This window comes from Sarcophilus harrisii, chromosome 6 (genome assembly GCF_902635505.1).
Source record: "Sarcophilus harrisii chromosome 6, mSarHar1.11, whole genome shotgun sequence".
NCBI classification, from domain to species: domain Eukaryota; kingdom Metazoa; phylum Chordata; class Mammalia; order Dasyuromorphia; family Dasyuridae; genus Sarcophilus; species Sarcophilus harrisii.
This window is the reverse complement of record NC_045431.1, coordinates 173,632,162-173,656,146: the sequence shown is the minus strand read 5'-3', so window position 1 is coordinate 173,656,146 and position 23,985 is coordinate 173,632,162. Positions and strand designations below refer to the sequence as shown.

General features: G+C 39.1%; 2 protein-coding genes across 5 annotated transcripts in view; one reads left to right on the top strand and one right to left on the bottom strand.

The window, feature by feature from the left end:
• METTL14 (methyltransferase like 14) overlaps positions 1-8,755 on the top strand; it is a 41,666-nt gene extending 32,911 nt beyond the window's left edge. For all 3 annotated transcript variants that reach the window (XM_012551902.3, XM_003772785.4, XM_031942224.1), the window contains one exon: positions 1,049-8,755. In XM_012551902.3, the coding sequence (XP_012407356.1) occupies positions 1,049-1,362 (314 nt within the window). In that variant the 3' untranslated portion in view covers positions 1,363-8,755. The remainder of the gene's footprint in view (positions 1-1,048) is intronic.
• Positions 8,365-23,985, bottom strand: part of SEC24D (SEC24 homolog D, COPII coat complex component) — a 110,735-nt gene continuing 95,114 nt past the window's right edge. For both annotated transcript variants that reach the window (XM_031942222.1, XM_031942223.1), the window contains exons 17-23: positions 23,384-23,529; positions 23,093-23,231; positions 20,720-20,838; positions 19,411-19,590; positions 17,547-17,738; positions 13,793-13,882; positions 8,365-9,504 (exon numbers count right to left, since the gene is read on the bottom strand). In XM_031942222.1, the coding sequence (XP_031798082.1) occupies positions 9,364-9,504; positions 13,793-13,882; positions 17,547-17,738; positions 19,411-19,590; positions 20,720-20,838; positions 23,093-23,231; positions 23,384-23,529 (1,007 nt within the window). In that variant the 3' untranslated portion in view covers positions 8,365-9,363. The remainder of the gene's footprint in view (positions 9,505-13,792; positions 13,883-17,546; positions 17,739-19,410; positions 19,591-20,719; positions 20,839-23,092; positions 23,232-23,383; positions 23,530-23,985) is intronic.

The window sequence follows — 23,985 nt, the reverse complement described above, 5'->3', positions numbered from 1 at the left end:
GTTGTTTGGGGTACTGTGGATGATTTTGCTTTTTCATTGGACTTCCTTAAAGGAAAAATGAACATTTGTCACTGCAGTTTGGGGTACAAAAGTTTATTACCATATTGCTGATGGAAACAATATCTCCTTTTGACCTCTAATGGCCCTTTCCACAAAATTTCTTGGTTACTTGGTTACTTGGATACTTTGAGTATCCAAGGACACTGAATGAAACTAATACACTACACTAAAAGTGGAGACCATAGTTGTTGTATAGCCCTCTACCCTGCCAGGTGTCCCTGGATTCTCACCTCTAGCCTTCCAGTCTTTTGATTTATATGCTAACTTCCTTGTGCTTGGTCAGTCAGCCAGATTTTAAGTTCTTGCTGTGTGCTAGACACTTCTACATGCTGGGAATTTGTCTCTTGGGGAGAAGCAGTATGTAAATAACAAGGCATATTAAGGTGTGTACCCTGGGTTTGGGGTCTCCTTTGAATATCCTTGAATACATCATAATTAGTCACAAATAGCAGCTCATTTATCCTTTGTCCTCTTGTACACCCCACTTTTTCATCGGTCTCTCCCCCAGAGAAGCTCAAGTTCACCACCAAGGTTCTCTTGAACACCCAGCTGTTAGAGTATATTGAGGATCACTGTGCTCCCTAGGCCCCTCATGTACACAGCTGTTCACTCTTTGTCCATGTTTTCAAATTAACATGTGGCTTCTACCTTTTGATTTGTTTATGTTATTGTTCATTCAAGAATAGATACTGTTGTAGACATAGTAGCTATGTGTGTCTAAGAGAGGGCCACCTAGGAATTACAACCTAATTAGGAAGATGAGATAAACACAGGGGACTTTGTATAAGAAGGTACCACATAAAGTCACCCAGGTATTAAGTGCTGGGAAAGTGCCAGGCCATTTCTTCTTTCAATTAGGAAGGGCTTTATTCAGGAGACGTAACTTAAACTTGACCCTGAAATCTAGGTAGGCTTTGGGGAGGGGGGAGGGGGGGAAGGGGACGAAGTAGAGCAAACATTGATGATTGTTTATTTTTGTTTCTTTTAGGCTGGCTTACTGTGGGACCCAATCTTACCAATAGCAACTTCAATGCAGAAACTTATGCTTCCTATTTCAGCATTCCTAATTCCCCTCTGACGGGATGTACAGAAGAAATTGAGAGATTGCGGCCAAAGTCACCCCCTCCAAAATCAAAATCTGATCGAGGAGGCGGTGCCCCAAGGGGAGGTGGCAGAGGGGGCACTTCTGCTGGCCGTGGAGAGAGAGGCCGAGAAAGAAACCGATCTACTTTCCGAGGAGAGAGGGGTGGCTTTAGAGGGGGCCGTGGAGGAGCACACAGAGGGGGTTTCCCACCTCGCTAATTCCATTGGAAGCCTGACCCCTTTGGTTCCTCTCTTCCTTCTCTATGTCTGCTGGGGGACTCACTTTAGGAACCAAAGCCAGTCAACTCCTTGCATCTGGAAACCATTGGCTACCTCCTGTGTACTTGTCATTCTTGGCAAGCTTTGTCTGGTTTGTATTGAATAGGTGACCATGCCATTGGTCGTGTGCATGTGACTGAGCAGAGAGAAAAAACCGAAGTACATTAGCCCAGATGAAATTAGTCTAGTAAGTTCTAGATCAGACAAGACCTTTTACTCTGTTTTAATAGCTGAAGAAAACCTTTAAAGCTAAACTCTGTTACTAGTGCCCAGACAAGGAGCTAACTAAGCCTGCTTGCTGTTAGTTTTCTCAGTCACTTTACTAACAGGCGTAAGAGCTGATTTGACATTGATGAAATAGAATGGGAGACTTGCTTCTCATTTCTGTTTTCTCAGTGTCTTGCTGTAACAGCAAAACCACCATTAAGATTTTATGTTTTAAATTTTTTTATTGTTTCAAAGTTAAACAGGTAGTTAGGCAGAATTTGGCTCTTCAGCAGGTGTAAAAAGCAGAAACTTGTCAGAAGCATGGAAATAATACCTCTTGTGTTTATCAATGACTCCTTGTCTTCCTTAAAAGCATGAAAACTTTCAGATCAGATTGATGAAATTGGCAGAGACTTGGGCTTGGGCACTCTCAGACTTCCAGTACCTTTTATAGGTTTTTCTAAGTAAAAGAAATGAGGAAAACTGCAGAAATTGACCTAAAGATTAATATGGATTATCAGCTGTTTCCTTTACATATTCCTGAAAATGTAATGCTCAGTAGGAACAAAAGTGGCATTTGTTTCTTAAATTTGTTATGAAAAATTTAAGGAGAGATACACAGCTTGTGGGAAGACATCTGATTCTACTTATTGCAGCTGTATGTTTTGTTTATATTTTTTATGAGAAACTGATTTGGTAAATCATTTATATGAGACTTTATACAACCTAGTTTTCTTCTGTAATTCATATTTTAAAAGAAATTGCTGACTTTGGGGCAGTGAGAATGATTTCATTGTTAATTTTGATAAATACCATTTTATAATATTTTGAGTAGGGTTTTTCTTTTAAATGAAAGGTGATCATTATAATTACAACTTAAGACACAACATTTCAGGAGTCTGCTTTCAAGGAGTTGAATTGATCTAGTTTCTGGATAAAAATCCTGGAAGCTTGATAGTAAAAGCCTATTTAGATATTACTAACCTTTTGAGCAGGTTGAGAAAATTCACAGAAACATGGTTGTTGCGTACCATATTATGTTAAATCCTTTTTGTCTCAGTTATAACTTTTTTTTTTCCCCTAACATGGCCCCTCAGAAACAAATCTGCTAGGAAGAAAATTCCTTTTAATAAAGTCACAACCTGAGTAGAAGTTAGGAAAAGCTCTGGTCTCCTTAGCTCCTTGCTGGATTGGTGGCAGTGGAAGCATATATCCTGAGAGAGAACATGACTCAGGACATATAGCTGCCTTTCTGGGGGATCAACTCCTTGCCATGGGTGAGGGGAGAGTCAAATCTTTTATTCAGAAAAGATGTTCCTACTTGACTTGGGAATCTCCACTACACCAACAAGGGAGGCAGGTGCATACTGAACCACTGCTGTGTGCAGCCTTTTTGGCACTGGAGAGGGATCCGTCCATCTCTCAGGAGCACAATTCTTCCTTTCTCCCCAGTGTTAATCTCTGATGGACATTGCTTTGAGAAGGACCTTTAACTTGCCCTCAGCCAGTAACTCCAGGACTTTTAAGAGAAACCCATAATGGAGGGTTTGGCTGACTGAATCTTGTCCATAGGCTCCATGAAATTCCTTAATCAAAGAGATGTATGTAACTTTTGGGGGAACATTATCTAATATGAATTTTTTCCAATGTTTTGAAGTCTCCAAAAATGAGTTTTGAATGAGAATTTGTAAGCCCCTAGGTTTTGATGAAATTAGTAGCTCAGTACAAATCAATCTCATAAAATAACATACTAAATTAATTCTTAGCAGTAGTTGTAAAGATAGACATATGGTGCAACTAAAGTGAAGTTGGATTACAATTCCTACACCTCTTCTAGGTTCTTTTTTGGGCTAACTTAAATGATAAAGGTTTACAACTTATCTTCAAGACAAGAGGAAGAATTGGAACTCTGACTAACACATCATTGACTGTGAATTGGAAGGTCACCCAGGCCAATCTGTCTGAACAAGGACAAATTCTGGGAAGATCCCTACTTTGCAAGATAGCCTGCCCCACTTTTGAATCCTATAAGTTAGGAAGTTTTTTCTATGCCTTCAGATGCAAATCTGCTTCCACTTCCACCCTTTGACTCTAGTCCTGTTTTTAGTGGCTAAGCAGACAAGTCAAATGATCACTTCAGAGGGTTGAATTCCCTCAAGGGGAAGGGGGTCTACTCCCCACCCCTTTTTCTGTAAGGGCATCATCCTTTCCCTTTCCCCTGTTCATCACCCACGTGTGTTCTTCAGCTCTTCACTCTCCCCTTTTCAAACCTTACCTTTTCCTCTCCAATATCTCTTGAATCTGGCCTTTCTTCATTACTCACTAGGCAACACCTTACTTGAGGCTTTTATCACTACTATCAGGACCTTGTAATAGCTTCTTTATTGGTCTTCTACCTTAAGTTTCTCCCTATTTCAATCTATTCCACACGGTTACCAAAGTGATTTTCCTTGGACATAGGTGTGATCGTGTCATTTTCCTTCTCGATAACTACTGGTGGTTCTCTATTACCTTTAGGATCAAATGTAAACTTCTGTGTTGGGCATTTAAAGCCCTTCATAACCTGGCCCTGGCCTATCTTTCCAGGATTCTGTTCGTCTCTTAATCACATTCTACAGCCTCACCAAGGCTTAGATAAATTGTTTATGATCTTTAGAGTATTTTTCAGCTAGGTCTGTACAAAATGATTACCCAAAATAGGGCTTGTTCAGTGCTGTGAAGGACTGGATTGATTGGCCAGTTTTGGTTGCTGGATTCCAATTTTCAGCACAAAATTATTGCCAGCCACACCTGCCCATGTGACTGAGGATGTTTGAAATGCTATCTTTGGTAGTTTGAATGGGTACTCTGCTGGGAAGTTGATTTAGATGCTGAAGGCTCCTTATGGTGGGGGAGGGGTGCCAGTCAGAAGCAATAAACCCTTGCTAGTCAATAAATTGCTTCATCAATCTTACTGCTTTGGAAGTTTTTCATTCCACATTTACAGACATTTCTTCAGGTCCTTCATTAATTTCGTGTAAGGGCTGCCATCTTGGGCCTTATGCTGCTGTTGTCCCACAATGCATTGTGTCTAGCTGGGATGGGGATAGAGGGAGAGGGGTGGAAGAAAGAAAAGAGGAGAGAGGAAGGGGAGGAGAAGAGAGGACAGGAGAGAGACCAGGAAGAGAAGGGAGAAAAAGGAAGGAGAAGCTGTAGCTCCCTTTATACCTATTGCTTTGAGCTGCCCCTCCATGGCCTTGTGGACCAGCTCTTCAAGTTTGGGCCTGTACTCTGTTATCTTTCTTAAGTGGAAGGTAATTTCTTCCCCCCCTCTCCCCCATCCCTTCCAAGAGAAGGAAGATCTTAACTCTGGATCTATTTTTGGTGCTGAGAACTGTCTGGCACCTTATAAATGCTTCATAGTTGTTTTTCTTTCAGCTTCCACCGTTATCTTCCTTTGCTCCAGTACTCTTTTGTAGAATGTTCAATCTTTAGAGAACATTCTGAAGGAGGGAGAACTTGGGTACTCTGGAGGGAAGTTAGGGATGGGGTGGAGATTCTTGGAATTTCTACCTCTTGGGACATTTTTTTTTTTGATGAGGCAGTGTGGGTTAATTGACTTGTCCAGGGTCACACAGCTAGTAAGTGTCAAGTGTCTGAAGCTGCATTTGAACTCAGGTCCTGACTCCCTGTGTTCTGTATGTCACTGTATGACATACTGTATGACATAGCTGATCCAGGACATAAATTTTATGAGGAAGTTTGCCTTTAGCACCTGTTTTTTAATAAAAGTGTTACTCTATCTTAAATGGAATATCTTGTTTTACTACCGTAGACTTTGGATTCAAATTTAATCTAAAATGTACAAAGTAGTCCTTGCAATCATTAGGGAAAGTTAACTGTATCCTACTCTCCCTGCCACTAACACCTTTCACTTTATTCCCTTATTACCTAAGAAATCTTAGAAATAAGTAAAATGGGTGAGAAGTAGCTGCAGAGTAGGCAGTAGGCCAGTATCACCAGTTCAACCTGAACTCAGCTGCATTTGGAGTCAGAAGATTGGTTCAGATCTGATTCTGTAGATCTTGGCCTAGTTATTTCACCTCTCCAGACCTCACTTTCTTTAGCTTTTATAACTTTCTCTCCCAATGTCTTATTCCTTTATCAGTTCATCCTTATCAGGTTCTGAGCCCTCAGTCAGCAACTTCCTTTAAACTTGATGACTATGCCAATGTAATTGTGGGCTTTTCTTTTCTTTTGGAATTCTGTTTCCCCAAGGGGTCCTAGGACACAAAGGTGAAGAATTCTTGGACTACAATCTCCTCCTGAATTCTCAGGTAACTAGTTCAACTCTACACTAACCACTGTCTCCCTTTATTCTTGAATTCTCTGTTTTCTTGCTAAACCACAACCCTGAATTTCTCCAGTTATTCACCAGAACTACTCAGGAGTAGTAGAAACGCAGCATTTCAATATTCTCCCCTTTCCAATCTGTCCTCTACACAGCTGGCAAATGATCTTATGTTTTTGACCATGGCTTACTGCTGTTTTTCCAAGTCTATAATAACTTCCTGTTACCTCTAGGATCAAATGTAAAGTACTAATTGGCATTTTAAAGCCCTTCCAATCTTTATAATCTTATGTATTACTCCCCTGTAGTGCCCTCTATATATAGCCTATGTGCTGTTCCTCACATGAAGCCCCATCCCCTATTTCAACTTCCCCCATTCCAGAAGAGCAGTCCTTCCTCACCCCTGTCTCACTGAATCCCAGCTCAGCTCAAGTGCCATCTTTTTAACAGCTTTTCCCAGCTCAGCTCAAGTACCATCTTTTTAACAGCTTTTCCTAACCCACTCAGTAGCCACTGTTTTTCTAAGGATATCTTCCATCTATTTGGGATGTATCTTGTAATTTACATATACAAGTCCTCATTGCAATATAACTTTCTTGAAGTCAGGGTTTATTTTTGCTTTTTGTATGGTGCTTAGCCCAGTAGGAAGTGCTTAATAAATACTTGGTTGATTAAAACAATCAGACAAACTTTCCTTAGGGGCCCTTCCACCTCTAAGCTTGGGAGACTGCTACCAAATCCAGATCTCCCTGACTTTGGGTCTATAATTTTTATATTCCAGTGACTTCTGAAAAAGCACACAACATTTGGTTATTTCCAGTGTTGAAGGTATTCAGTTTAGACTTGAAGGAAATAAAAGACTCAGGTACAGAAAACACAATTCTTTGTTTGAGGAATCATTGCATTGCTTACTTAGCACCCCAGCATTTTAAATGCATATTATTCTTTATCATTTGAATTGAGGTTTTAATTCAAGGGGCATGGAATAGTAAAGGAGTTTATAACTTGAAGAGAAACTGGAGTTTTCTGATTTTTAACCCCCTTCTCCCTCTAAGCCTTCTTTCTATTTTTAGTATTGGTCGAATTTAACTCCAGTAGGATATAGCAATTTGATTCAAAGGAGCAATAAGTGTGGTTCAGATATAAGACCATTAGATTTGATGTCAGAGGATTTGGATTCAAATCCCAGTTCGCCTTAATAGACATAGAACTTGGGCAGGTGACTTCACCTGCCTTTTTGAGCCTTCATGTCTGTATCCATAAAATGGGGATAGTCCTATTTTTACATTTCCTACTTCAAAGGATTGTTATGAAAACCAAATGAGATGATAACATGTGAAAGTATGCCAGAAATGGATTTGTAATTGTGAATTGTGATGTTAATCCCAAGGACCCATCAGATCAAAGGATTTTAGTGAGAACAGGGAAATATGGGAAAGTTTTTTTTTTTTTTTTTCCAAAAAGAAAGGGCACAAACATATGATGAAAATGTTTTAATAAAATTCATTTCATTTTGGTTATGTTTTAAACTGCTGGTAAAAATCCCTTAGGTTTTAGTACATAATGAATTGCACTTAAAATGACAAATGTTTTTCTTTCCTTAGTTAAATATGTAGAATGAACCTATTAAGGCTTATTCTCTGCAGTTAGTTTGAGTTGGGAAGAGTCACCAACCACAGGGATGGAGCTGCCTTGCAATAGGGTGGTAGAGAGGCAGCCATGTTCCCGTTTTTTTCAGCAATAGCACCTGCACAACAGGAAGGCAGTGCAGGAGCCTGAGGTGTTCAAAGGGCTGTGGTCCAAATAAAATTAGGAGACCTTAGCATCAAGAGGAATTGAAGGCAACTTGATTCTTCCACTGGTGGTTGGATAAAATTTTTCAGAAGATCACAGTCCCTTCAAAACAGGATGTATAAATGAAGTCCAAATGGTTTCCCTATGTGGAATAAGCCCAATTTGTGGCTGTTTCCCCTAGGGATTAGTGGAGCTCTACCTGCATCTACGCCAGTCAGGTTGGTAGAATTCTTTAATCCACATGTGTCTGATGAATATTAATGCAGTGAAGCTACACCCTGCACCTCTGTCAAGCCAGTTAGTAGAAAAGACTGGCTCCAAGTGGGATGGAGGGGACAATTGGGTCCTAAAAGAGGAAAACCTTTAACTCAGAGTAACAAATCCTATAATTTAATAAGCAGTTTCGACTTTGTAAAGAATTTTTTAAAAAATTGGCAGAATAAAATAAAATTAAAAATTGGCAGAATTAAAAAAATTTTTTAGAAAGTTTAATTGTGGACACAATATTCTGTAAGAAATGACTAGCAAGTTCTGTGTTGAGTCTATTTAACAAATAACTTTGAGAACCTTTCCTTCCCCTTTTATTTTTTGAATTGTGATTTTGGTCAAGGGAATGCTTAGGAGCTACCCATGCTGGTATGTACCTTAACTATTTAAAAGTTTTGAGAATTGCTTGGGTATACTGAAAGATTAATTGACACACCAAGAATCACACAGTCAATATGTTTCAGCAGCAGGACTTGGACCCAGATTTTTCTAAGTCAAAGACCAACTCTATTCACTATGTCAGACTGCTGCTCTTTTTAGTTTCTAAAGCCCAGAGTTTGACTTTTTTTAAATTTTTTTTTTAACCTTTGAGCTTAATGCTGCCTATATTTAATGATGAGATTCATATGAAGTGATCTATCTCTTATTAATTAAGATCCCTTTATATACAGGTAGAAACTTTCAGAATTGTACAAAGAATCATTAAGATTATTGACAGTTTGGGGACAAAATAAGGAATGGAGGGAAAAAGGTTCAACTTACAATATGCAATTCTGAAAAATTGCTGAATGCGCAGAGATCTCTACCAGAGTCTAAACCTTGTTTAAGTAGGCTTTTGTGTAAAATTGTTCACCATTGAATGGAAAAATGAGTTCGAAATGGAAAAATAAGTCTTTTACAAAATTAAGTACCATATAAAAATGAGGGTGGTTCTTCCTATATCATCAGTGGGAAAGGCACTAGGTTTTCCTCTCCCTCCATACATCTATACATCTTTATAATTTATAGGAATAGAAAAGAAAAGAATTGAGAATGAGTCTTGTAAACTCTGCCTCATATGAAATGCATAGTCTTAGCTAAGAGTTAAAATTTGTCATCAGAAGTAGGCTCTTTCTCTGTATTTCAGGGCTGACCGTCTTGTCTGTTTTCAACTGGATATCTGAATATGGCACTGTAGGCCACTAGATAGAGAAGATGAGCAATGTAGATTCAGAAATCAGAAACTGTACAGAAAGAAAGCCTTGGGGAAAGCGTGATGCAAAACATCCTTCAGGAAAGTGACCAAGAAAGTATCATCCCCTTAGAAATGGGGTAATACCAAAGGATGGAGAGGCCAGCTTCCTTTAGCTCAGCAGCTGGCAGATCTCTTTGTGGACACAGCAGAGGAAATCCACATAAGACGCTCCTCCATAAAGACCTTTGTCTTCCACTAGGAACTGTCGAAAAACCATCTCTGGCTGCTCTCGCTGCTTCACAATTGTAAGCTGGAAAAAAGAATATCCAGTTATCACAGGGCTTGGGCAGTATTTGTAAACTTAAAACTTAAAAATAATTCCCCCTCCTGACAAGGATGCTTACAGTTTTAAAAATGGCAAATGGTTCCCTAATTTAAAAAAAGTTCATTGGGAGACAGGCCGGTGTAATTTTTGTTGTCATGAGCCTGAGAAAGACAGAAAAGCCAAAATTGCCTTTGAAACCTATAAAATAGATGTCTAGGCAGAGGAAGAAGCCTTTATTTAGAACATTACCTTTCTGGCTTTATCTTTCCTACCCCATTTTGATTGCTTCTAGCTTCCCCCCCCCCCCCCCCTTTTTTCTTTCCTATTTCTTTTTGTGCTTTTCTTTTTAAAGCTGATTGGACTAGCCAGGATGTTGGTATCAAAAAAGGTCTTAATAGTCTTAATTGGATGAAATCAAATAGGGAGAAAGGAAACAAGCATTTTTTCTCCCTATTTTAATTGATTTTTAAATTTTCTTTATCATTTGCTAATTTTTTAACATTCATTCTTTTTGAGTTCCAAATTCTCTTTTCCCCAGCCTCTCTCACACTCATCGAAAAAGCAAGCAATTTGAGACTTATACATGTGAAGTTAGGGGCAGCATTTCTCTATTAGCCATGTTTGCTCTTCTCCCCGCCCCCCGCCCCCCCCCACCCTGAAGTAAAAAAACAATATGCATTCTACACTCAGGAATTAATCAGTTCTCTCTAAAGGAGAATAGTATTTTTCATCATGAGTCCTTTGAAATTGTCTTGGTTTACTGTATTCATCAGGATAACTTGTCTTTCATGATTAATCATTACAATATTGCTGTTAGTATCTACAGTGATCTCCTAGTTCTGCTCACTTCACTTTACTTCACTTTTGTTCATGTCTTCTTAGATTTTTCTGAAACCTTCCTGCTCATCATTTCTTATGCCACAATTGTATAGTGTCACAATTGTATATGTACCACAACTTGTTTAGCGATTTCCCAACTGATGGGCTCTCTTTCAGTTTCCAGTACTTAGCCATTACACACACACACATACACACACACAAGCTGCTAGAAATGTTTTTGTGAATATAGGTTCTATCACTTTTCCTTTGATTTCTTTGGGGTACAGACTTAGTAATAGTATTGCTGAGTTAGAGAGTTTGCATAGTTTTATAGCCTTTTTGGCATAGTTCCAAGCTATTCTCTAGAATGGTTGGACCAGTTCACAACACCAATAGTGCATTAGTGTCCCTATTTTTTCACATTCCCTCCAATATTTGTCATTTTCCTTTTCTGTCATGTTAGCCAATCTGATGTGTATGAAGTGTCCCTTAGAGATGTTTTGATTTGCATCATTTTTTAATATAACTATTGATAGTTTTGTTTTCTTCTGAAAACTTCCTATACATATCCTTTGGCCATTTATTAGTTGGGGAATTGCTTGGTTCAGTTTTATTGTTTGTTATCTCAGTTGAGAAATTGTACCTTTATTAGAGAAACTTGCCATAGAATTTTATTCCCCAGTTTGTTGCTTTTATTCTACATTGGTTTTGTTTATGCAAAAGTTAAAAAAAATTATGTAACCAAAATGATCCATTTTATGTCTTATGATCCTCTCTCTTTTGATCATAAATTCTTTCCTCGTCCATAAATCTAACAGGTAAATTTTTCCGTGCTTTCCTAATTTGCTTATGATGTCACCTTTTATTTCTAAATCATGTACCCATTTTGACTTTATCTTGGTATGTAATTGAAATGTTGATCTATGCTTAGTTTCTATCACTGTTTTTCAGTTTTCCCAATAGTTTTTGTCTGATAGTTCATACCCCAAAAGCTTGGATCTCTGAGAAGCAAGTGTTCTGTAAGCACCTGCAATACGCCAGGTGGTATGTTAAGTGCTTTACAAATATCTCATTTGATCAGTGAGATAGGTGCTATTATCCTCATTTCATAGATGAGGTAACTGAAAAACAGAAGCTAAGCAATTTGCTCTGGATTTGAACTCAGCTCTCCCTGACTACAGATTCCGCATTGTATTTACTGTACTACCCTATGGTCTCTGCATGATAAAAGTCAACTGCCCATATACAAGATGGGGAAGAAATGGCTTGATGGCATTTCCTCTTAAAAAACAAATAAGCAAACAGACAAGAAAAAATCTCATAGCTTTTATTATGAGGTCAGTCAATAGGAGGCAATGGAAAACAGTAGAGATATTGTACTGCTGTTGTGCTTTAATAAGAGAAGTTTGACCATAGTAACTTCAAGGGAAAAAACTACTACCACAAAATGAATGTTGTAAAATTAGAACAAGCTTGGCTCCAAGGAAGAGAGAGAACAAGACATTTCCTCTACTCAGTTGCAGAATATTGCATACAGAAATTTTTTTTCAGTTTATTCATTGGTTTTGTTAAAAAAATTTTTTATCTTTCTCAAGTTTTTCTTTAAAAAAATTGTTAAAGGAAATAGTTCTCTGGAAGATAGAGAGAAGAATGTGGGGGAAGATATCAAGAAAAAAATTGCTTAAAAAAAATAAGCATATGGGACAGCTAGATGGTGCAGTGGATAAAGCACCAGCCCTTAAGTCAGGAGGACCTGAGTTCAAATCTGGCCTCAGACACTTAACATTTCCTAGCTGTGTGACGCTGGGCAAGTCACTTAACTCCAATTGCCTCAACAGAAATAATAAAAAATAAGCAAATGATCTAGGGCAATGGAAGATATGATTCTGCTGTATACTTTCTGGTGCCACATTTGAGGAGGAACATTAACAGACTTGGGAACCATCAAGATAATGGGATATTCAAAAGATTGGGCCCATTGATTTAGGTTTGGTCTGAAGAAGTCACAATGGGAACTGCAGGAAGTGAAAGAGAAGGTCTGAGCCTTTGAAACTTTATTAAGCCAATTGTTTATGAACAACTTTCTTCTCCCTAGACAAGAGAGTGAAGGGAAGGAAGACTCATTTTGGATCATTCTAATGATATACTTAGGTCAAGGGTGACTGATTGGAAAGTGAAGAACAACTTAATATGGTTTGTTATAGGTCATGACTGGAAAAGTTAAGTTGGCCACTAGTGAAGTGCCTGGAATGGCAGAGTTGAAGGTGGAAAAGGAGCTGGCTTGGAGCTCAGCCATCTAGCATCTTTGCTACTACTTATGTCTGTATGATCTACACCTCATGGGAGCTCAGTTTTCTCTTAAATTGGAGTTCAAGAACTTTGATTGGAAAAGACTATGTCTTTGTTTCATTTGGGGTTTCCTTTCAAATTCTATGTATGTTATTCATTTAAAAACATGATTCCAAAAAGGAACATGTAGACTTCTCCAAATTGTACAAAGGGTCGGTGATAGAAAAAATAAAAAGTACTGAGCCCTTGACCTAGAAGATCTTTAAAGAAGACCTTCTTTGTAGCTCAATCTGTGATATTTGGCCCTCTTTGAGCATTGATTTTCTCATTGAAAAGTAATTTAAAGATTTGTTACAGGAAGGAATATGCTGGCGAATGTTAACAACTGGCTTCCCGTCTTCCTCTTCTATTCCCCCCCCCCAAAAAAAAGCTTGCACAACACTTTTGAATTTAAGTTGTGTCATTAAAGTTCTCTCCCATCACTTACCTAAGTCTAGACAATCAAAACAATAAAGCCCGGATTTGTGTCACCTAGATTTTCAAGGTATAAAAGCTAACACAAGATTTAATAATTGACTCTCCAATTGGAACTAGCTCCAGGGCACCCCTGATTATAAGGATCAGAGGAAAAGACCTTTATAAATTTTAAAGATAGATATACTTTAATGATTGTCAGTGATGATGACTGAAATGTTGGTAGGTTGACATTTTTATGGATGACTTTTCATATTTGTTAACTTTATTAGTTTGTTCCAGGACCATGTGGGAGAGCTTCATATGAGTGCAAATTTATTATTAAATTATACTACAGCTACTATTCTATCTGCCCTTAGGTGATAACACATAGCTGGAGAGACATAGAGATGATAGTATACATAAAGGTGCCTTCGAAAGATCACATTATGAAATTACAGCAGTCATGTTAAATGAGGTGGGGAAAAACCACAAATCATTCAAAAATGAATATTACAAAAATTACAAAGAACAGGCTTGACTCAATGAATTATGATAAGACACTTAACTCCTTCCTTTGTAGAAGTAGGGAATGGGAGTCTGGGGGGTCCACTTTAAGAGCTATCATGGTTTTGATATATTGCTTTACTGATTAGTAGGGTTTTGCTTAAAAGTAGTGGAATATTTAAAGAATGAAAAACTGATTCCTTACCTTCATTGAATATGGCTTTTTCTGCTGGATATTACTCATGGTCAATCTAAGTTTCTGAGAGTATGGATTCCCCACCTCAGGCAGTGATGTCTGTATTTAAGAGAATACAAGTTTAAGGTTCAGAGAAGCCTATTTGAAAGGATTGTGTTTATACTTAATTGTCACTCAAACAGGTGGGTTGTATTTTGAATTGGATGAGTGTTAACTTAAAACTCTTCTACATTCATATTTGCCACTCATACTTACAGAGAAGTATCTTTTAGAGAAAAAACGAATAGTAAGAATAATCCCAACAATTTTGGAAGAAAATTCCAAAAAGGAACAGTGATTTATTTTTGTAGCAGGCAAAACAGAATCCTCTGGTACTTTGATTTGGGGACTTAATGGAAATGACACAAGGGAACCCTGTTTTATTCTAAGGCTGTTTTTGTGCAATTCACTCTTAAAAGTCTTCCCTATGTATGTGGTCTTCCTTTTTAGAATGTGATCTTGAGATCTGGGACTCTATAGCACACTTCTTGGCACAGAATAATCACTTAATAAAGACTTACTCATCCATTCACTCATTGATTCATTCTTTTCTAGGTGGAAAACTGAAAATTATGTTGTTTGAGGGAAAGATCTTTTATTCCCCATTAGTGGATTCTCTTTCACAGTTGTGGGGATTAAGGCAGTGGTAGAATGACTGCAATTTTTGAAATGACAACTTCTACCCAGTGATCACTGTTACATCTTCATAACAAACTTTGCTAGACTGAATTTTCAGCTGGATAAAAGGAGCTTGAGAGTGTCCTTTAGGACCTACTTAGTGGACTATGGAGCTGTAATCTATCCCCATACATTCCATTAAAGAAAGTGGAAAACTGCTCAAGTTTCTTCCATTAACACACAGAACTATCCTAAAATTGATCCCTTGTTTGAAGATGCTAAGAGCACACACATTATAAATAGTATATAGGAGGAGTGATCTAGGGAATGCTTAATATGAATATTAGAACTAAGAATCACAGACAAAACAGTGGCCAATATTGTTTTAATAAGTTGTAAGAAAGTTGGGTAATACAGCATTCCTTCCCACTTTATATGTGCCATTAAGATAGATATCGGAAAAAATTGGGAAGTCATTATGCTTCATATATGCATGTTTTTTGACTGGATGCCCATTGTCTGATAGGTTGTTGAGTAGAATCCTGGGCAGAATGGGTGGGATTAGATGGGATCTGAGCCCTTTCAGTTCAGAGATTCTGGCATTCTATTTAAAAATACTAACAGTATCTCCCAGGGATGATAGATATCTGTTAAATAAACCAATGCTTAATGAACAGAACTATCATCCTCAACTGTTTTATTTGCTAACTTCCTGGACAATCAACTAACTTTAATTTTCACCTGTGTTATCACCTTAGCTTCCTTGAAGACTCATTTTAAGAGCCACTTGGCTGCAGGAGGTCTTGTCTGATTTCCTACCCCTGACAAATTTATTGTATATATTTTGTATTTATATGCATGTAGTTCCCTCAATAGAATATAAATTATTTTAGGGCAGGGGATTAATTAAATTTTTTTGGGGGGAGGGGCTTTTGGTTTCTAGTGCCTGCCCCATAGTAGGCTATGAATAAATGCTTGTGGAATAATTAAGGTATTGTATTTTTTCTTCCTTACATTGAGCAAAAATGTTTCTTAGGTTCATTTACTTTTCCATGCTGTATTCTAGATTTTTTTTTGTCTTGGTCTCCTTAGTGGGAGATGGTTTCCTCTTCAATGAGCTTTCCTTTTTAATGATTAAAAATGTGCTCATGAGTTCTCTAAGTTTTATCATTTGTTAACATGAGATAAATCTGAAAGGGATCTTAGAGATATTTCTAGCCAGATACTCCTTTTACAATTGAGGAAACTAAGTATCAAGAGAAATTAAGGGACTTGATCCGGTCTAAGTATACAAATGTGGTAACTGAACTGAGACTCCCAGATCTACCACTCTTTTAGCACACTACCACTAATTTTACCACTAATTATTTAAAGAGATTATATATTCTCACAGTGAAAAGGCTGGAGCAATGGAATACCATAATCTTCACAGAATAAAAATGGCAGGTATAGACAAATAGACAAAGAAAATGAAGAGCTTCATTCTGGGCCTCAGTGGGTTACAACATTGCTCTGCATGGTGTGTACAAAAATTGGTGGACAGGATATCATCCAGGAAAAACATTAGAAGAAGGTCATTCCCAAGGATAATGAATAGGTGGCTGGGCTAGATGCCATGCTGGTACCATAGAAAGTTAAGTGGAAAGGCCTTCAGAATATTGAGTGGATTCTTTACTGTGCATTTATGGGAAGACCCAGACACGAATCTCACAGCATGAGATGGTATGACTTGATGTTACCCTGCATGACTAAAGGGAGTCCTGACATTGATAATCTGCTGAATACTGAGTACTAAATGGTGTTCGTGAATTAAATATGCTGACAGCTGAATTTAGACTTGTGACTCATTGTAAATGCAAACTGCTACATAATCATGCCCCACATTTGGAAGTCACTAGCACAAAGTATTAAGGCTGCTCCCCATATAAATGATGTCAGCCCCAAATCTCCCCATATGCTGTGGATTCAGCCCTCTTCAGGGTGTGTGTGCTTGGAAACAAACAGTTCATAGTCATATCTGTCACAGGAATGGTTCTATTTTTCAGTGGTTCACCAGAATGTCTTGCAGTGATGGGTCAGGTAGGAAAAGGCATCTTTATAGCTTACCTAAAGACCCAGATTCTTTTCTCTAGAGTAACTTCGTTTCCCCAGCACAGATCAACCTGTATTCCACACACGGTGTCTAAATGTGATGCACTAAAATACTCTGTTGCATAATTATCATCTAAGATCATTGGATACTTGCTGAAACTACAAATGACAGGAATAGACTCCTTGATAGTTTGCTATAGAAAGATCTAAATGAAGGTGCTGATCAGCTTTCATTCCAGATGGCTTTTCAAGGAGCAATGGTTTCCTTGGGTAGAGTAGTCTTTTGGCCAAGACAATTCATAATCCCCTCATGCTTCTTATGAGCTTCTGTGGCCAAAAAATCCATCACCTGGAGTTGTTGGCCAACCAGCTGGTGATGCTTTCCTGTCTGTAGGCACACTTTTCTGGTGCACATATTTAATATTAGGGTATTAAATACCCTTGAAGTCCTTCCACCTTGTAGAATCTGATAGAACCTGTCCTCTGCTGGGAGAGGCTTTGGGAGTCTGCCAACTTGTTATCAATCACAATAAAGCATCCAAAGAGATTACTAGTCAAAGAATCAGTGGTAGCAATGGATGGAATGGAATGAGAGCTATGATTTCATGGTGGGAGGAGGGAGTTGAGGACATTAGCAAAAGAATCAGCTGTAGCAAGATTTGCCTGAGGCACTGAGAAAGGTCATCCAGCAAGTGTATGGTCTGGCTTCAGGATCTGAATTGGGTGCTACTGACTGGGGCCAGCCCTATCCATTGCACTTCTGCCCCCATCCCACTTCAACGAGATCAGACTCGACAAAAGGGGTGGAAGTTAGTTTCCCCACACTTTCTCAGCTTTAGTCTAAATGTCATAATCGTTTTTTTATGCCGACTATGGGAGATGATGGCTTTTCCTTTCTGTAATCCACAGATGGATGTTAAATAGAGAAAATTGAAAGGGTTTTTATTTTGAATTCAGTCACAACCCTCCCCCTACTACTCCATATCACACCCCAAAAGGAAAAAATGAAACTTACTACTTCTGTGTTAATATGTGTAAAGGAGGGCACATTAAATATTCCTTGAATCAGATCTGGTGGACTGCTTACTCCCAGCCAGAGGAACATCCTGAGTCCATTAGCCAATAAGAATACGCCTCCTTCAGAGAGACGTTCTTCAGAGCACCGAATAGCAACTGGGAGAGTTTTACTATTGACATCCATTGTGTGCTGTGGAAACAAAAGCAGACCCAAAGCAATGCTTCTCAAACTTTCTGAAACTGGACTTTTGTACTCTTAAAAATTATTGAGGCTCCTCTCCCCAAAACCTTTTGTTTATATGGTGACTATTAATCTACAATTGCTGTATTAAAATGTCTTAGTATTACTGTGAGTTGTTTTAACCTTGAGAATCTACTGAAAGGGCCTCAGGCGCCCCTAGAGGAATTCCACACTTGGAGAAACAATGATCTAAAAGTTATTTGGCATAAACCTTAATGCCCTAGTGAAATTGTGAGCTCACCTATCCCTGGAAGTATTCAAGCAAAAGCTAGATGACTTTTGCGCAAACTCTTGATTCAATCTTCTAAATTAAGAATTCCAAGATGAAAGATGAACCCATCCTTCAGTAATTCTCAGGTGAACTCATCCAAATCCTCCAAGAACTGAATGTTCCTTAAGTGCTTTGGAAGAGTTTTATTTATTATACTTATCCCAAGGTCAAGTATAATACATACTACTTAAGGGACCTCTTTTAAAGTATGTTGCTTTAAAGTATGTGGCTCAGGGTGCTCATCTTGCAGAGGCAAAGCTGCACAAGCTGATTTCCCCACCTGACTTGTGGCAAATACCCATCACACCAGAGAGACAGAGAGTGAGAGTGAAAGAGTGTGTGTGTGTGTGTGTGTGTGTGTGAGATTAATGATATACAAGAGTTGTCACCAGTGTGAGAAATAGAGATGCCATCTTCCAAACAACAGAACTTGACTTCTTTAGCCTATTTGAAAATTTAAATTTAATGTAAAGCCTTTTTTAAAGCATCATCCAAAGGCACCTTCTCCATTAGAAGTTTTTCCCTTCCAATTATTAGTAGCACTATTTCACTCTTGAAATGACTTTGTATTTACTTTTCTATATGCATGTTATACCCCACCTCTGCTAACTCAAGAAAATCTGATCTTAATTAAGCACAAGACTTAATTCTGGCTTTGTCTCTGTATCTCTGGTGTCTAGCACAGAATATAAGCTTAATGAATGTCCAATTAACCTGAGTACTTAATTGGTTGAGGAGTTCCAACTTGGTGAAAAAATTATATGAATGATATAGAATTATTTGGGAAAATTAAGTCCCCCAAGCCTTATCACCCTCAACTTTTGTGACTACTTTTTTGTTTGTTTGTTTTCAAATTGTCTATTAGTTTTTTTTGTTTGTTTGTTTGTTTTTTATAACTTTTTATTGCCAGAACCCATGCCAGGGTAATTATTTACATTATCCCTTGCACTCACTTCTGTTCCGATTTTTCCCCTTCCTCCACCCCCTCCCCCAGATGGCAAGCAGTCCTATACATGTTAAATAGGTTACAGTATATTCTAGATACAATATATGTGTGCAGAACCGAACAGTTCTCTTGTTGCACAGGGAGAATTGGATTTAGAAGGTATAAATAACCCGGGAAGAAGAACAAAAATGCAAGTAGTTTACATTCATTTCCCAGTGTTCTTTCTTTGGGTGTAGCTGCTTCTGTGTGACTATTTTTTTGATGCACAGGAAAAATATCTCACCAAATCCCAAAACATGTTTGGAAGGCTTTCATGATCTTGACTTCCTTATTTTGACACATAGGACACAGAAGTGGTCTAAGGAAAGAGCAGACAATATCCCTTTTTGATGTTGCATACTTACTATTGGTATAAGCTGTGGGTAGAAAAAGAGCTGAGTGTCTGCAACGTCCATTGACATGACCAGCTGCCTCTGATATGCTCGTTCATCCATTGAGATCTCTGGTCTGCTCAGTAGCACACAATTTTTTAGCAGACTGTTCATGTACACGGGGAATACCTTCATGGCATCAGGCAGGATGAGCTGAAAAGAAAAGGGATCATTTGATGGTCTTTTCTGACCTTGGAAGAGGCAGCTGGAGGCACAGTGTATGGAAGACCAGGCCTGGAGTCAAGCCTCATCTTTCTGAATTCAGATCTGACTTCGGATACTTACTAGCTCTGTGATTCTGAGCAAGTCAGTTGACCCTGCTTCCATCTGGGTTTGGGAAGTATTAACTATCTTCCTGAATGCAGGCTTTTGTTTCTACTATTCTTAACTTGTAATGAAGATTTTGGTTAACAGAAACCCAAACTGTTATATTTTACTTAATATATAGATCTAAAGATAAGATGGGATAGAAGAAAGGAAACATTTTTTAAGTACTACTAGTGCCAGGGAACTGTGTTAAGTGCTTTACAATTTTATCTTGTGAGGGGAGGTAGGGATTATTATTATTCCCAATTGAGAAATCTGAGACAGAGATTAAATGACTCACTCAGGATCCCACATGTAGTAAGCAGCTGAGGTCACATTTGAACTCAAGTGCTCCTGAGACCAGGCCCAGCTGTATTTGTATTTGTTGTCCCACTAGGTGCCTCAGAGCCATAGAGTCCCCTTTTCTGGAGATAAGGGATTATTTGCTTCAGATGTGGGAGGTGGGGGATGGAGCTGTTGAACTAAGTTCGGAGGGAGGTATTCGAGTTTACATGCTTGGCAAAGAATCAGTGGTCAAGCTACTCCTAGAAAAGATACAGGAATGAATGGTCAAGGTCAGAAAGTGTCATTCCTTCCTTCCTTGGGAAAGCAGCAATCTGAGTTGGAAAAGAAAACTAGATTCCTGCCAAAGTGGGGGTTGAGGATGGGGAGAGTAGGGAGAGTGATTTGCTTGGAAATTTTGGAGACAGTCTCTTGGCTAAGGGATGATTGCCCATCTGATCTGTCTTGCTCTCCAGCACCATCTGGTGGGAGATACATTTCATGAAATTATGTGCATCAGGTTTATGATATAAACCCTAATTATGGCTGGAACACTGAAACCTCCTCTGTCCATCTTTAGGGAATGACCCCTGCTGCTATTTCGGCATATGCAAGGTTAAATGCTTTATAGGTGACTGGCCAGACAGACAAAGTCCGGCATTTCTGAATCCAGAGTGGGCAGGGTCTTCCTCACCTGGCTGACAGCGGAGGGGCTGGCACAGTTCTTTCGGTAACATGCCAACATGTGAGCGGTCTGATGCACCAGGATGTCCCGGACTGTCTTCAAAGGCTGCGTGAGAACCGCTGTGAATGCTACAAGCAGAATAGGTAAAGGGCACAAGATTTAGGGACAGGTTTCCAATAGCAGAGAAAATACCCCAATGCATTTAGATTTAGCTTTTCCAACTCTAGGTAAAAAAGTCAGTATTCCATTATCCCTGAACTGAAAAGACTGATTTTGCATTTTATCTCTTCCTTCCTTGTAAGGGAATTCTAGCAGGCAACTCACTACCTGAATTTGTCCCAAATTGCTTACACCAATTAAAAAACCTCAGTGTCAGTTTTAGGATATTAATGGAAGAGGAAATGATCATTTTTGACTTCGGATATGGAGATGATACCACAGACCACCTGAGCTCCAGCGTCACTGGCACCTCTTGCTATTACTGAGGTGAGCTCGGCCTTCAGAAGAAGTACTTGGGCAGGTTCTCTCAAACTGGAAAGATTGTGCAAAGGGCCTGATGACTATATATACACCTATTATCTTTGGTCCAGATTAATTAACTCAGAAGTGGCCCGATGTCCAAAGGGGGTACCAGATGATAAAAATGGGGCCACAGAAACTCATGAAGACCTCCACGAGGAGCATCTGGATGTGGAAATGATGAAACCATCAATCTTTCAAGTACTGATGCTATGGTAATTACAGCACCTCACGTTTATGTATCACATCAAGGCAAACTTCAGAGGACCTGTGTGACTTGGCCAAATGCTTTAATTTTGCTGGCTCTCAATTTCTTCATGTGTATGACTTCTGGGATGTAATCCAGCTCTAGATCTAAGTTCTGGGATCCTGATGTAAAGTTTGTAAAATGCTTTCTGTGCTAAGTTATCATGGGCACAGGACTACAGAGGTGATACTCACATTGTCCTCTGCTCTGGTCATTCCATATCTAGGATATTTTGTGTACTGGTACCAAATAGGGGCAGCTAGGTGGTATAGTTGATAGAGTGTCTGAGTCAGGAAGACTCATCTTTCTGTACTGAAATCTGGCCTGACACACTTCCTAGCTGTGCTACCCTGGGCAAGCCACTTCACCTTGTTACCTGCAGTTTCTTCATCTGTAAGATGAGTTGAAGAAGGAAATGGCAAACAATTCCAGTGTCTCTGCCACAAAATCTCAAATGAAGTCATGGAAAAGTCAGCCATGACTGAAAAATGACTGAATTATACTGGGTACCATATTTTAAGAAGGTCATGTTACTCTAGGGAGCTCCCAGAGAAGGGTAGCCAGCATGATGAAAGGACAAAGTATATGGTCAAACAAAACAGTGCTTCTGTTTTCAATGACACTGAATTTCCTATTTCTAGGGGAAAATACATCCAGGGGTTCCAACTGGAATTGCAAGGAGCCTGTGGGTCCCAGTTCTCTGTTCCTGGAGGTGGTTCCCATCTTTTAAGGAAAAGGGGTTAAAATGGGAAATGGTGAAAGTTGGGAGGAGATTTCAAGGATAGACATTCTGGGGTAGAAAGTGAAAAAGAATCTGTGGGACATATAAGAGATGGAGAACAAAGGAAGGAAACAAGTATTTATTCAGTGCGAGGTCCTATGCTAAATGCTTCACAAACAGAATTCAATTGACCTTCAAACAACCTTGGGAGTCAGGTTCCACTATTATCCCTATTTTACAGTTGAGGAAACCGAGGCAAACAGAAAAGTTAAGTGACTTGCCCAAAGTCACACAGCTAGTAAGTATATGAGGCTGGATTTGAACTTGGCTCTTCCTGACTCTCTGGGTCCAACTCTCTATTAACCTGCTGTTGAAGCAGGATCTCCTACCAATTCAAAGGATCATAGATAATTAGAGCTGGAAGAATCCTTAGAAACAACTGAAAATAAGTTACAGAGAGGGGTCACTGATTTGTCCAGGATCACAACTGATAAGTGTCTAAAATGGGATTTGAACCTCAACCCCAGTGGTTGCTCTACCCTTTCACTCTTGGGATGCCCTTCCAACAACTTCTTTTCTTTTCCCCATGAAATAACTTTTGGATGGGCAGTCTAAGACAATAGGAAATTGGGCAAGGAAAATCCCCAATCAGACAACGGAAAAGAAAGAGAAGACCCTATGACCCAGAAGCCGCACTGACTAGAGCAGCTGCTTCATGAAAGACACAGATCAATCTGCTTCCTTATTGTCTCCACAAGAAATGCTGGTTCCTTACTTTGAGCTTCGAAGCAGTATTCTAGGAAAAAGTACCTTTCAATAAACCAAAATACCTCCTGACCCACCCACCCGCACCCCCAGCCTGGGTAGGTTCCTCTTTTCAGGAGATGGGTTTTACCTGATTTGGCAAAGAAGTTGATGAGGGCATCTGTCTCACAGCTCTTGTAGAGGTCTGCCAACTGGGAGCTGCAGTTCAGGCTGATGTTGTGGATTCTCAATCTTCTCTGACCACTGATGGTTGTGTAGAGTACAGCACACTACATGTCAAGGGGAAGACCACAGACTTAGCTTCTCCTCCCACTCCCATTTTGCAGGTAAGGAAATTGAGACACAGAGAATTGAAGGGACTCATCCAAGCTTCAATAGGAGTGAGGGGAAGACGAGTGTGGCCACAAAATCAGTGTCTCACCTGAATGAGTGCGCCGTTATCTTCGTTCAGTTTGTCATCATGCTTAAACTCCACCGTCACGGCTTTGTCACAGTCCACAGCTGCCATCTCCACATCGGTAGTATTGTTCATGTAAATAGCACCAAAGAAATCAGTGGCTCTAAAACCTGAAATCAGAAAACAGAAATTCTTGGTTGAAGTGACTGCAGCTCCTTCCTTTTTCCATATTTTTATCTGTTTTATGATCTTCCAGCACTTTGGGTAGAACCTCTGTGGAAGAATGATAGACCTGTTGATGTAAATTTCTTTCTATAGATTCAAAGTTTCTCAAAGGCAGAAACTCTTTCATTTTTGCCTTTGATTCCTTGGCAGAGTGCCTAACACACAGTAGGTATTTAACAAACACTTATTGACTGATTGAAAGAACATGGTCAAGAATTATATCACTGGAGAAAGCAAGGATGGGTGGGTGGCAAGCTGTATTAATGGAAGGAATAGCCACCCCTGGGAGGATATGGATTCCTCTTCTATATCCATTGATTCAATGAAATATGAACATATCTATCACTTGCTTGGGGGTCCTTTTCTATCACTCACTGAAGGGAAACTCCTGTTTTGATATG